Source organism: Scyliorhinus torazame, chromosome 16 (assembly GCF_047496885.1).
Source record: "Scyliorhinus torazame isolate Kashiwa2021f chromosome 16, sScyTor2.1, whole genome shotgun sequence".
Lineage (NCBI taxonomy): Eukaryota > Metazoa > Chordata > Chondrichthyes > Carcharhiniformes > Scyliorhinidae > Scyliorhinus > Scyliorhinus torazame.
In genome coordinates, this window is record NC_092722.1 from 31807941 (window position 1) to 31822614 (window position 14674).

Below are 14674 nucleotides of genomic sequence, written 5' to 3' on the forward strand. Positions count from 1 at the left end.
GACAATGGAGCTTTCCCTCGCTACTGCCTTCACAAGCAATAGAGCGCTCCCTCACTACTGCCTCCACAGACAATGGAGTGCTCCCTCCGTACTGCCTCCACAGACAATGGAACGTTCCCTCACTACTGCCTCCACAGACAATGGAGAGCTCCCTCACTAATGCCTCCACAGAGAATTGAGCATTCCCTCAGTACTGCCTCCACAGACAATGGAACACTCCCTCAGTACTGCCTCCACAGACAATGGAGCACTCCCTCAGTACTGCCTCCACAGACAATGGAGTGCTCCCTCAGTACTGCCTCCACAGACAATGGAGCGTTCCGTCACTACTGCCTTCACAGACAATGGAGCACTCCCTCAGTACTGCCTCCACAGACAATGGAGCGTTCCGTCACTACTGCCTTCACAGACAATGGAGTGTTCCCTCACTACTGCCTCCACTGACAATGGAGCGTTCCCTCACTACTGCCTTCACAATCGAGTGCTCCCTCAGTACTGTCTCCACAGACAATGGAGCGTTCCCTCACTACTGCCTTCACAGACAATGGAGTGGTCCCTCACTACTGCCTCCACAGACAATGGAGCGTTCCGTCACTACTGCCTCCACAGACAATGGAGCGTTCCGTCACTACTGCCTTCACAGACAGTGGAGCGTTCCGTCACTACTGCCTTCACAGACAATGGAGTGGTCCCTCACTACTGCCTCCACAGACAATGGAGCGTTCCGTCACTACTGCCTTCACAGACAATGGAGTGGTCCCTCACTACTGCCTCCACTGACAATGGAGCGTTCCCTCACTACTGCCTTCACAGACAATGGAGTGCTCCCTCCGTACTGCCTCCACAGACAATGGAGTGCTCCCTCCGTACTGCCTCCACAGACAATGGAGCGTTCCCTCACTACTGCCTCCACAGACAATGGAGCGTTCCCTCACTACTGCCTCCACTGACAATGGAGCATTCCCTCAGTACTGCCTCCACAGACAATGGAGCGTTCCCTTGGTACTGCCTTCACAGACAATGGAGCGTTCCCTCAGCACTGCCTCCACAGACAATGGAGAGTTCCCTCAGCACTGCCTCCACAGACAATGGAGAGCTCCCTGAGTACTGCCTCCTCTGACATTCCCTTGGTGTCAGCCTGGATTAAGTACTTGAGCCACGACAGTGAAACATTAACCCTTAACCCTTGATACCAATGAGCTATAAGTTGCTGAGTTAGTGTTATATAATGTTTCTGTGAAATGGGTTTTGTGGCACAATCTGACACTGGTCTGCTTCCCCGCCAGTGACACAACCCACTTACAATTTCCATTGCTGACGTTTTTTGATCAGCTGGCCAATCAAGAGGTTGGCTGATCTTTTTTGTGAGCTACTGACTCTGGGAGCTGTTACGTAGCTGGCAGTCTGTGGAAATATCGGGGGTTTCCAGCAGCCAGAGATTTCTAGAATGATATATGGGCTCTACCCACATAGATCCCCAATAATACTTCCTCACATTGTTCACCCCCTCCCATTCAACGCTTCTCAGAAACTGGTAATCAGTTAAACTGCCTCCTGAGTAATGCTGGTTCGGTGTTTCCTGAAACACTTTCCAAGCTGCCATGAAATGGGGCTGGGGTAGCTACCACATCAGGTAACCGCTCCAGATCATTGACGTGACGGAGAATGGGGCTCCTGATGCTGAACCTGACCGTGTACATTCAGGAAACTCAATTCCCTAACCTACATCCCCTTTAATACACCACACATTCTGGAGCAAATGAAGTACATGCAACATCCTGGTCTCACCAACCCACAGCATTCCTGCCTCGATGAATGAAGGAAATGAAGGATGAGACGAGCAGGAATGAGGGAGAAAATCCAACAGGCTAAATGGTGTGGAGCCAAGTGAGAGGGTCAATGGGATGACAAGTGAAACCAGAGTAAATGGGATGGAAGGGAGTGGTGAGAGGGGCAAGTACAGTGTCCTGCACGCTAAGACAATCGGATATTTCAGGTTAGAGTAGTGTTCCTGAATATACCTATATCTACAGCATTATGGAGAAACCAGCACTGGAAAATAATCCTCCATTTATTTCTCACCTCACCAGTGGGTACTGGTGTTCCTGTATATTTCCCAAGAATCATAGAATTTACAGTGCAGGAGGAGGCCATTCGGTCCATCGAGTCTGCACCGGCCCCTGGAAAGAGACCCTCCTTAAGCCCGCAGATCGCTCCACACATGAAAACATAGAACATACGATAAATACATGAGGATACATAATGAAAATACATAAACATAGACAGCGGGTAAAGTGTACGGGATATAGTGAGAACCTTAGGGGCTGGTTTAGCACAGGGCTAAATCGCTGGCTTTGAAAGCAGACCAAGGCAGGCCAGCAGCACAGTTCAATTCCCGTACCAGCCTCCCCAAACAGGTGCCGGAATGTGGCGACTAGGGGCTATTTACAATAACTTCATTTGAAGCCTACTTGTGACAATAAGCGATTTTCATTTCATCTCCAGACCTGTAAGTAAACGCAAAAGAACAGTTTGTGATTGTATAAGCATTAGAATTGAGTTTTAAAAGGTTAGAACGGTTATAAAAGATATATGAAGTGGATCTGAGAGCTTTCAGACAGTCGCCATGCTCCGGTGCCACCTTGAAAAGGAATACATGCATAGTAGGGACTAAAGGTGTATGTTAGCCAGGAGTGTAGATGTTCTGTACATTAGCTTGGAGTACAGGGGTTGTTGTGTGTTAGCCAGGAGTAAAGGTGTTGGTGTATATTATCCAGGAGTACAGATGTTGATATATATTAATGAAAAAGACAGATGTTGCTTTATATTAGCCAGGAATACAGGTGTTGCTGTATGCTAGCTGGTCCGAAGGGTATTGCTGAATGTGAGTTGGGATTACAGGTGTTGGGGCATATTAGCCATGAGTACAGGTGTTGCTTTCATTAGCCGGGACTAGAGGTGCTGCTGTATTTACAGATGGAAATATTTCTAGTTTTTTTGTGACAATGAAGAATTGCAGAGTAACACTTAAATCCTCCAATTCCCAGCTTTGTGCCATGATATCTGCTTCTGGAAGCTTCAGTCATTGGACAACAGGTGTCTCCTGGAGTCGATCACCAACAGAATGGAACCTGACAAGAATTATTAGGAAGGACAGGCAGCTAGGAATTTGGAAAGATGGAGTGCGTAGACGAGGAAAGCGAACCTCTGGTATTTGTGAAAACAACCTATATCGGGATTCGCAAACATCATTTTGCTGCAAAAAGTGCCCTGCAGGTCAGTCCTACTCTGTCCTCTAGAACCATACAATCATGCAGCACTGAAGGAGGCCATTCAGCCCATCATGCATGCCAGCAACTCTTTGAAAGGGCTAGTCATTAATTGTTCTCCTTTGTCCTTTTCCCAAAGCTCTGAAAATATTTCATCTTCAAATATTTATCCAATTGAATTATTTTTGAATTTAGTTCCACCACTTTTTCATTCAGTGCGTTTCAGATTGGAGTAACTCACTGCATATTTTTTCCCTCATATTACCTTTGATTCTTGCACAAATGACCTTAAATTTATATTGATTACCAACTCTTCTGCAGGGGAAAATAAATCTCCTTATTTCACCGATCTAAACCTTCACGGATTCTGAACTGTTCTATCAAATCTCCTCTTAACTTTCTCTACTTTAAGGATAAAAAATGGTTTCTCCCATCCTTTCCACTAAAGTCTTTCATCCCTGGTCCCATTCTAATTAATCTCCCCTGTGCCCTCTCTGAGACCTTATCATTCTTCCTTAAATTTGGTGCCCAGAATTAGACACGATACTCAACTGGGCTTTACTCAGTGGCGTATAATGGCTCTTCATAATGTCAAACCATAGCATGCTAACAGCACAGAAGGAGGCCATTCAGCCAGTTTGTCTGCTCTGGCTCTCTGAAGGAGCAATTCACCTCGGGCCACTCCAGTAAATGTTCCAATTCCCTTTTGAAAGCCTCAATTGAATCTGCTGCCTCTCAGGCATTCCAAATCCCAACCACTCGCTTTGGGAAAAAATATTTCCTCATGTCGCCATTGTTTTTTTTGCCAATTACTTTAAATATGTGCCCTCTGGTCCTTGGTCTTTACCAATCAAAACAGTTTCACTCTATCTACTCTCTCCAGACCCCTCATGATTTGCAATATGTCTATCAAATCTCCTCTCACCCTTCTGTTTTCCAAAGAGAACAGTTCCAACTTCTCCAATTTATCCATGTAATTGAAGTTTTTCATTCCTGGAACCATTCTCGTGAATCTTTTCTGCATCCTCTCTAATGTCTTTATATCCTTCCTAAAGTGTGGTGCCTAGAACTCCAGTTGAGGCTTGTGGTAGTAAAGGGATTACGGTGCCTGGTAATGCTGGAACATCATTGGTAGAAACTGTATGCTTCCTATTGGTCAAGATGTATGGTAGCTCCGCCCTGCTAGGCGGAGTAAAAGAGCCCGTGCCGCCCCAGCAGCCTTCATTCATACCTGAGCTGTTGGGGGAAACATCTAGCTTATTAAAGCCTTCAGTTGGCCTACAACCTCGCTTTAGTTGTCATTGATCATGCATCAATTTAATAAGCTAGTTTTAAAAAGGATGGAGCTCCGAATCAAGCCGGAGTGTCTGCAACTCAGCCCCCACGCGGCGAACTCAGCAGCAACCTTCAAGCACTGGCTGGCAAACTTTATCCTCTCCAGCTTGATGACCCTGCCATGTCATTGATCCAAGCTTCCACAGGGGGCTTCGCATCTTTCCATAGTAGCAAAATCCTCCGCCGGGCTATCAGGGACGCAAAAGCCAGAATACCGGCCTCTTTCGCCTCCTGCACTCCCGGCTCGTCCGATACCCCAAATAATGCCAATCCCCAGCTCGGTTTGACCCGGGTATTCACCACCTTGGACACCCACGGGAGAACAGAAAATGCAAGTCTGCACTCAAGGAAAGCCCGGAGATTTACACCCTCATCGAGGAAGCGGAAGACTTCGATGCAGCAATAGAGCTGCTAAAAGGACATTATATTCGCCCGGTAAACCAGGTCTACACCCGGCACCTGCTAGCAACGAGGCGACAAATCCCTGGAAGAATTCTTTTTTTAAAAATATATTTATTCAAATTTTTCAACAAATTTTCAACAAACCCCCAACAAAAAGAAAGAAAAAGAACACAACAATCAGAAATTATACATTGGATTTCCCCCATATGCAATAACCCCACAAATAACATTTAAAAACACAAATAGGGAACCCCCCCCCCCCCACCTTCACCCTAACGCCACCCCAAAAGAACCCCCCCCCCCCCCCCCCCCCGGGCTGCTGCTGCTGACCTCCTCCTAACCCTCTGCGAGATAGTCTAGGAACGTTTGCCACCACCCGAGGAACCCCTGCACAGACCCTCGCAAGGCAAACTTTATCCTCTCCAGCTTGATGACCCTGCCATGTCATTGATCCAGGCTTCCACAGGGGGCTTCGCATCTTTCCATAGTAGCAAAATCCTCCGCCGGGCTACCAGGGACGCAAAAGCCAGAATACCGGCCTCTTTCACCTCCTGCACTCCCGGCTCGTCCAATACCCCAAATAATGGCAATCCCCAGCTCGGCTTGACCCGGGTGTTCACCACCTTGGACATAGTCCTCGCAAAACCCCTCCAAAACCCATCCAGTGCTGGGCACGACCAGAACATATGGACGTGGTTTGCCGGGCTCCCCGAGCACCTCCCACATCTGTCCTCCACCCCAAAGAACCTACTCAACCTGTCATATGCGCTCTGTGAGTAACTTTGAACTGTATTAGGCTGAGCCTGGCGCAAGAGGAAGAAGAATTGGAAGTAGAATAACCCTACTCAGGGCATCAGCCCACAGACCCTCATCTATCTCCACCCCAAGCTCCTCCTCCCACTTGCCCTTTAACTCCTCCACCGAGGCCTCCTCCTCTTCCTTCAGCTCCTGATAGATCGCCAAAACCTTGCCTTCTCCAACCCATACACCCGAAATCACCCTGTCCTGAATCCCACGTGCCGGAAGCAGCGGGAATTCCCTCACCTGCCGCCTCACAAACGCCCTCACTTGCAGGTACCTGAAAGCGTTTCCCGGGGGTAGCCCAAACTTCTCCTCCAGCGCCCCTAGGCTCACAAACGTCCTATCGATGAACAGGTCCCCCATTCTTCTAATCCCTGCCCGATGCCAGCTCCGAAACCCCCCATCCATCCTTCCCGGGACGAACCGATGATTCTCCCGAATCGGGGACCAAACCGAGGCTCCCACCTCACCCCTGTGTCGTCTCCACTGCCCCCAGATCTTCAGCGTCGCCGCCACCACCGGACTCGTGGTGTACCTTGTCGGCAAGAGCGGCAGCGGTGCCGTCACCAGCGCCCTCAGGCTCGTGCCCACACAGGACACCATGTCTAGCCTCTTCCACGCCGCCCCCTCTCCCTCCATTACCCACTTACGGATCATCGCCACATTGGCTGCCCAATAATAGCCACATAAATTTGGCAGCGCCAGCCCCCCCTTGTCCCTGCTACGTTCCAGAAACACCCTCTTCATCCTCGGGGTCTTATTCGCCCACACAAATCCCATGATGCTCCTGCTTACCCGTTTGAAAAAGGCCTTGGGGATCATAATGGGAAGGCACTGGAACACAAAGAGAAACCTCGGGAGGACCGTCATTTTGACCGACTGCACCCTAACCGCTGGTGAGAGTGGCAGCATATCCCATCTTTTGAAATCCTCCTCCATCTGCTCCACCAACCGTGTCAAATTGAGCTTGTGCAGGGCCCCCCAACTCCTAGCTACTTGGATCCCTCAGTACCGAAAGCTCCTTTCCGCCCTCTTCAGCGGTAGCTTGTCTATCCCCCTTCCCTGGTCCCCTGAATGCACCACAAAGAGCTCACTCTTCCCTACGTTGAGTTTATACCTCAAAAAGTCCCCAAACTCCCTAAGGATCTGCATGACCTCTGCCATCCCCTCCACTGGATCCGCAACATACAACAGGTCATCGGCATACAACGACACCCGGTGTTCCTCTCCCCCCGGACCAGTCCCTTCCATTTCCTGGACTCCCTCAGTGCCATGGCCAACGGTTCAATTGCCAGTGCAAACAACAAGGGGGATAAGGGGCACCCCTGCCTCGTCCCCCGGTACAGCCGAAAGTACTCCGACCTCCGCCGATTCGTAGACACACTCTCCACTGGGGCTCTATATAGCAGCCTGACCCAACTGATGAACCCCTCCCCCAACCCAAACCTCCGCAACACTTCCCAGAGATACTCCCATTCCACCCGATCAAAGGCCTTCTCCGCGTCCATAGCAGCCACTATCTCTGCCTCTCCCTCCACCGAGGGCATCATAATCACATTGAGGAGCCTCCGCACATTGGTGTTTAGCTGCCTGCCCTTCACAAATCCCGTCTGGTCCTCATGAATCACCCCCAGGACACAGTCCTCAATTCTCGTAGCCAGCATCTTCGCCAGCAACTTAGCATCCACATTGAGGAGCGAGATTGGTCTATACGACCCACATTGCAATGGATCCTTGTCCCGCTTCAAGATGAAAGAAATCAGCGCCCTGGACATTGTCGGGGGCAGGGTCACCCCCTCCCTTGCCTTATTAAAAGTCCTCACTAGCAACGGGCCCAGCAGGTCCACGTATTTCCTATAGAATTCAACCGGGAACCCATCCGGCCCCGGGGCCTTCCCCGCCTGCATGCTCCCCAATCCTTTAACCAGCTCCTCCAGCCCAATCGGCGCCCCCAAACCAGCCACCTCATCCTCCTCCACCCTCGGGAACCTCAGCTGAGCTAGGAATCGTCGCATCCCCTCCTCCCCCGCTGGGGACTCAGACCTGTACAGATCCCCATAGAAGTCCCTAAATACCTTGTTTATTCTCCCTGCACTCCGCACCGTATTCCCCCCTCTATCCTTAACTCCACCAATCTCCCTCGCTGCCTCCCTCTTACGAAGCTGATGTGCCAACATCCGACTCGCCTTCTCCCCATACTCATACATCGCCCCCTGTGCTTTCCTCCACTGTACCTCTGCTTTCCCCGTGGTCAACAGGTCGAATTCCGTCTGGAGGCTCCGTTGCTTCCTAAGTAGCCCCTCCTCGGGGGGCCTCTGCATAGCTCCTGTCTACCCTTAGAATCTCCCCCACCAGCCTCTCCCTCTCCCTGCCCTCTCTCTTCTCCCTGTGGGCCCTAATGGAGATTAGCTCTCCCCTGACCACCGCCTTCAACGCCTCCCAGACTACCCCCACCTGCACCTCCCCGTTGTCGTTGGCCTCCAAATATCTTTCACCCCCGCACCCGCTCGCACACCTCCTCATCTGCCAACAGTCCCACATCGAGGCGCCACAGCGGGCGCTGGTCCCTCTCCTCCCCCAACTCCAGTTCCACCAATGTGGGGCGTGGTCCGAGATGGCTATGGTCGAATATTCCGTTCCCTCCACTTTCGGGATTAGCGCCCTACTCAAAATGAAAAAATCTATCCGGGAGTAGGTTCTATGGACGTGGGAAAAGAAGGAAAATTCATTGGCCAGCGGTCTGGCAAACCTCCATGGATCCACTCCCCCCATCTGGTCCATAAACCCCCTGAGCACCTTGGCCGCAGCCGGCCTCTTACCCTACAACGGTCCAGTGCTGGGTCCAGCACCGTGTTGAAGCGCCCCCCCACCCCCCCCCCCCCCCCCCCCCCCACCATTATCAAGCTTCCCACCTCCAGATCCGGAATCCGACTCAGCATGCATTTCATAAATCTGGCATCAGCCCAATTCGGGGCATATACGTTCACCAGTCCCACCCGCACCCCCTGCAACCTACCACTCACCATATCGACCTCCATTATCCACTACAATATTCAGTGCCTCGAACGACACCCGCTTCCCCACCAGTATTGCAACCCCTCTGTTCTTCGCATCCAGCCTTGAATGAAAGACCTGCCCTACCCATCCCTTTCTCAGCCTAACCTGATCTGCCACCTTCAGATGTGTCTCCTGGAGCATAACCACGTCTGCCTTCAGTCCCTTTAAGTGCGCGAACACCCGGGCCCTCTTGACCGGCCCGTTCAGGCCCCTCACATTCCAAGTTATCAGCCGGATCGGGGGGCTACTCGCACCCACCCCCCCCCCCCCCACCCCCCCCACCCCCCCCCCCCCCCGCCCCCGCCGACTAGCCATCTCCTTTTCTAGGCCAGTCACGTGCCCGCGCCTCCCGCACCCTCCAGTCCCCCAGGCGGCGGACCCCCGCCCCGACTACCTCTCCTACTTCCAGCTCCCTTTTGGCCAATGCAGCAGCAACCCAGTTCCCCCCCCCGCTAGATCCTCATCTAGCCACTTTGCTCCCCCTATGACACTCCCATAAGTCAGCTGACTCCTGCTGACCCCGGCCTCTCCCGCCATTCCATCGACCCCCCAGTGTGAGAATCCCCCCACCCCTTGGCAGTCAGTGTGCACTCCTCTCCAGCACCGCCCTTCCCCCCCAGCCCCACCCCCATCCTTCCCTAACGCGGGAAAAAAACGCGCTTTCCTGAGCCCCCCCCCCCCCACCCCGGTGCAGCTCCTTTTTGCGGCCTTACCCCAACTCCCCATCCCCGGGCCTCCACCCCCCCCTCTTCCTCCGTTCTCCGAAGCTTTTTGCCGCACCTCCCGGATCGCCGCCCCCTGGGCCTTCTGGGTCTCTACAAGTTTCTCAATCGCCGCCTTCATTGGCGCCAGCATTTCTGTCTTCAGCTCCTCAAAGCAGCGTTTCAGAAACTCCTGCTGCTCCTGCGACCACTGCACCCACACTGCTTGGTCTCCACCCACCGCCATCTTGCTTTTCCTCCCTCGCACTTTTCGCTGCACCAGGATCACTTTTTTAGCCGCTCCACTCCTGGTCCAATCCATATAATGTCGGGGGGACCTTGCTGTCACCTTCCCACACTGGAAGCCATCGAACAATTGCCGTAGGGGCCCCTCTGAAGAGCCCAAAAGTCCATTCCCGGTGGGAGCTGCCGAACGTGCGACCTACCTAGGCATAGCCGCAACCGGAACCATCCGCTGGAAGAATTCTACTGTGCACTCCTAGTGTTGAGGAGAAACTGCAGCTGCCCGCAAGTTTCGGCAAGCAAACACACGGAACTCCTGGTCCGGGACGCTTTTGGGGCAGGTATGCTATCCTCCCAAATCCGCCAGCGATTGCTAGAAAAAGGAACTCTAGGTTTCAAGGAGGCACGGGCCCTTGCAGGCTCCCTGGATGTGGCCTCCAGAAACGCCCGCGCTTACGTTCCCGACTGCGCGGATGCCCCCTGGGCAGCGTGGAATCCTTCCGCAGCCTACCCCGAGACATCCCCCCACAAGCTTGTGCTGCAAGGCGGCCTGGCAACTCCGGGGGGCCCCGCTTCTACTTTTATGGGCAGGCCAAGCACCCCCGCCAGCGCTGCCCGGCCCACGCATCCACCTGCAAGGGATGCGGTAAAAAGGGTCATTTCGTGGTGGTATGCCAGGCCCGTGCAGCCAGCGGGCACCGCCATCTTCCTACTCCAGGGCCACGTGCGGCCCCCGGGCGCCGCCATCTTGTCCCGCGGACGCCACGTTAGAGGGATGGGCGCCGCCATTTTGTGCACCCCCAGCCATGTGCGACCAATGGGAGCCGCCATCTTGGATGAACCCCCAGGACCCCAGCTCGGTTGACCACACACTACCCGAAGAGAACACTCAGTTGCTGCGATTAGCCTCGGTGACTCGGGATCATCCCGACCTCGAACACTCTCAACTGCTACAACAGTACTTATCAACAGGCACCAGACGTCCTGCCTAATCGACTCTGGGAGCACGGAGAGCTTCATACACCCCGACACGGTAAGGCGCTGTTCTCTCCTCGTCCACCCCGTTAATCAAAAATTCTCCCTGGCCTCAGGTTCCCACTCAGTAGAGATAAAGGGGTTTTGTGTAGCAAACCTCACAGTCCAGGGAAGGGAGTTCAAAAATTACCGGATCTACGTCCTTCCCCACCTCTGCGCGGTTACACTCCTGGGTTTAGACTTCCAGTGTAACCTCCAAAGTCTAACCTTCAAATTCGGCGGCCCTATACCCCCCCTCACTGTCTGCGGCCTCGCGACCCTTAAGGTCGACCCGCCTTCCCTGTTTGCGAACCTCACCCCGGATTGCAAACCCGTCGCCACCAGGAGCAGACGGTACAGTGCCCAGTGTGGTGTTGGGTGCTCTGGTGCACAGATGAGCCAACACAGTTGTATGTGGTACAACTCTATTTTATTTTAACTCTTATAATACAGTTCGTTCTGGATACTCTGCACGTGCTGTCTCCCTGAGTGTGTTTGGTAACAGATCTGTCCTGGTCCTCCTCTGCAGCTAATACTGACCACCGGGGGTCGTGTCTGTGCTTTTATATCTTTCTGTCATTGGTTGTGGTGTTGTGTGTTCTGATTTGTCTGTTGGTGTGTCTATCATGATGTGTGTGTTTGAATATCATGACATCCCCCCTTTTTACAAAGATATGTGCCTACGTGGTTATAAATATAATTGTGTCGTGAGTGCATCTAAGAGTGTGTGTGTGTGTTGTGTACAGCGTGTGTTTATGACGCAACTATTTACATGGGGCGATGTCGGGTGCGTCACACTAACAAGGTTGTACCATAACAAAACTTGGATGCGAGAGAAAAAAAACTTGAACATTGGTCCGGTCAGACGATATCTGGAACAATAAACAACAACAGGTTATAATACAGAAGTGTTTGACTTTTTGAACATATGAACAGCGTTATAAGTCCAGTCTAATGGGTGACCGCCTCAAGAATGGGCTGGTCCTCAAGCCGGTTCAGCTGTGGAGATTTGAGGTCACACTGGTTCACCTTGGACTGTTGGAGGTGATGCTGTTGCCGAAGTCTCTACTTTACCATTTGTTGTACTTCGTGCAGTGCTTGGTTTTTTCATTCGTGCAAATATAACATTCAACATCTTTGTTAGTGGTGCCTTGGCTGTGGTTTGGTTCTGGTGGCGATGGAAGGGGCATGATCCGTGGCATCTCCACAAAGTCATCCTTGGGAACCAGTGGAGGATCCGGCGTGTGCGTACGGTTCGGTTGCGAGCGTGGAAGGCGGCGCAAAGCTCGCTGATTGCGCCTACGCACCAATCCATCCGCCCTGCATGCCAGGAACAAGGTGGAGTCTTTTTCTTTTTATGTTTGTGGTGGACGGCATCTTGTAGCCGATGGGTCGTTGCCATCGAAGTAGCACCATCACTAATATCATGCAAGGCGATGACTGTGCCAGATGTGGAAGTTGGCCGAGACCGTGCACGCTGGTTCCGGCCACCTGCTGTGCCGGAAGGGCGACTCCGCAGAGAAACGTCGAAGCATGTCGCCTTGGAGAGAGAATTGTTGCTCGCATCAACGTCTGGCGATGGCGCGAATTGGTGTGTCCATCTTGGACCGCCGGTGCTGGTTGCCACTGCCGACCCAGTGGGACTGCCACGCGATCCATTCCCTGTCGCCGTGGCATCCGCCGTCACCCTGAGCGTGCCATCACCAAGGCCGCGACACCGCCCGTCCGGAGCAAGGTCTGGCGTGCGCAAATCAGAGTCGGCGCTTGGCTGCTCCCCATCTGGAGTCCGGTCTGCCTTCCGTCGATGCCCCCTGTCCGGAGTCCCAACAGGTTCACTGGAGGCAGCCGAGATTCCCTGAAGCTGCACTTCTGGAGTCGGAACATGCAGGAATGCACCAACCAGTGGAGAGGGTCGAGCCATCGAGGGTGGAAGCGGTGCGCCGCCACCGCAGTCGTCAGTGGTCCCACCGTGATCGTCGAGTGCCTCGGTACGCACTAGGCGAGGTCTGTCACCTTGCACCTTTTGCATGGGAAGTGGGATGCTGTCGTCACTCGTCTCACATCCCGTGGATAGATCCTCATTAGCAGCTTGCTGTTCACTAGGGTTGGGTAAATTGTCAGAGTTTTCATCTGGTGGTGCATTGTCTTGCCGTTGTCCTTCATTTGGGCTTTTCTTCTTTGGAATTTTAAATCTTCCCCCAGACATTGCAGAACCTTGTTTATTACCCCCAAATTCTCCCATATGTATGGTCTCGAATATAGGATCCAATGTTTCTATCGACATTGTACTATTTTCCAAAGAACATTCCGTTTCACTTTTCTTCTCAGGTACCTCATATGTATCTTTGTCTAATGTACATGCCTTCATGGTCTCTGGGTCTGATTTTGCTGGGACTGGCATGGTCACAGTCTCTCTTTTACTGTTCTCAATTGCCCACATTATACTCCCCATACATAACTGCTTAATCACTGGGGTTAGTGTGGTACAATGGATAATCGGGTCGACCTTATCTGCATCTTCACCATTAGTGGAAAGCACACTTGGTTCACTTGAAACTGCTGTGGGTTTTAAATTCGTTATCTGGCTACTCGATGTCGGTGTCCTCAGGATTCTTGCTCCAATGTTCTGCTCATTTATCAGTGGAGTGTGTATAGGTTCAATGCAATTAATGTTCCCCTCAAGGTTTGAAGAGTCATTACTGACTAACTGCTGGTCTCCGAAGTTGGGATTTTGCGGCGTTGTGTTGAAGGGAGACATTTGTCCCTGCTGTAGATATGATTCGGGTTGTGTTATTTCCATTACCTGAGGATCAATGTCTTGTCCATTTTTTCGATCCGTACTAAAACACTGGCAATTCTCAGTCTGCTCCTTGCAAGTTAAACATTCAATTAATTTCGTTAGCAAATCCTCAGCATCCTTCTGTGGCCGTGCAGCATTATTAATCTCTGTTCGGCTATAATGATCCTGAAGGTCAGCGCATAAACCTTTTTTCTTCGGGCTTGGACGAGGCGATTCCTTTGGCTTGTCTTCAGTTGGGCTTGAACAGTCTTCAGCGCTGTGCCCTTCATTGTAGCATGAGAGACCGTCATGGTCATGCTGCTGTGTAGTGGAGCATGGTAGACTTGCATCGTCTGCCGCTGGTTGGTCAGGAGAGGTTGCTAGACCCTCATGGTCTTGTTCCTGCAAGGACTGCACATTGGAGTCTTGCGTTGCTTCTATCGTGGAGGCTGTCCACGAGCTCTCTGTGGAGGCTTGTGACACTGGAGTCACTTCTTGTTCGTGCAAGGACTGCGCTCTGGAGTCTTGCGTTGCTTCTATCGTGGAGGCTGTCCACGAGCTCTCTGTGGAGGCTTGTGACACTGGAGTCACTTCTTGGCCGTGCAAGGACTGCGCTCTGGAGTCTTGCATTTCTGCAATTGTGGAGTCTGTCCACGAGCTTGCTGTGGAAGCTTGTGACACTGGAGTCACTTCTGGTTCATGCGAAGACTGCGCTCTGGAGTCTTGCATGTCTTCTTTCATAGAGTCAGGAACGTTGAGCGGGACGTGGACCACGCTCTGTGTGGCAGCAGGGCGCTCTCCGTGTGCTTGCACCGCTCCCTGTCTGTTAATGTCAGGCTGCAGCATCATCTGGTACTGATAAGTTGGAACGTCATATCTGCTGGATTGAAGATCCTCAAATCCGAAAAATGAATCCGCATCTGCGTCGGATTCAATGTGGGGGCCGCCAATGTGCAACACGAAAGGTTCGTCCGAGTCATAGTCGTATAGGACCACGGAGCTATCATTGGGCTCGCGAGGTCCGGAAACACTGTAAAGATCGTCATCGAAGTATTCGAGGTCAGAATCATCGG

General features: G+C 52.2%; 1 protein-coding gene across 1 annotated transcript in view; it reads left to right on the forward strand.

The window, feature by feature from the left end:
- The first annotated feature begins 3056 nt into the window (after positions 1-3056).
- Positions 3057-14674, forward strand: part of LOC140392348 (tumor necrosis factor receptor superfamily member 25-like) — a 64096-nt gene continuing 52478 nt past the window's right edge. The window contains exon 1 of the mRNA XM_072477654.1: positions 3057-3276. Within this exon, the coding sequence (XP_072333755.1) occupies positions 3057-3276 (220 nt within the window). The remainder of the gene's footprint in view (positions 3277-14674) is intronic.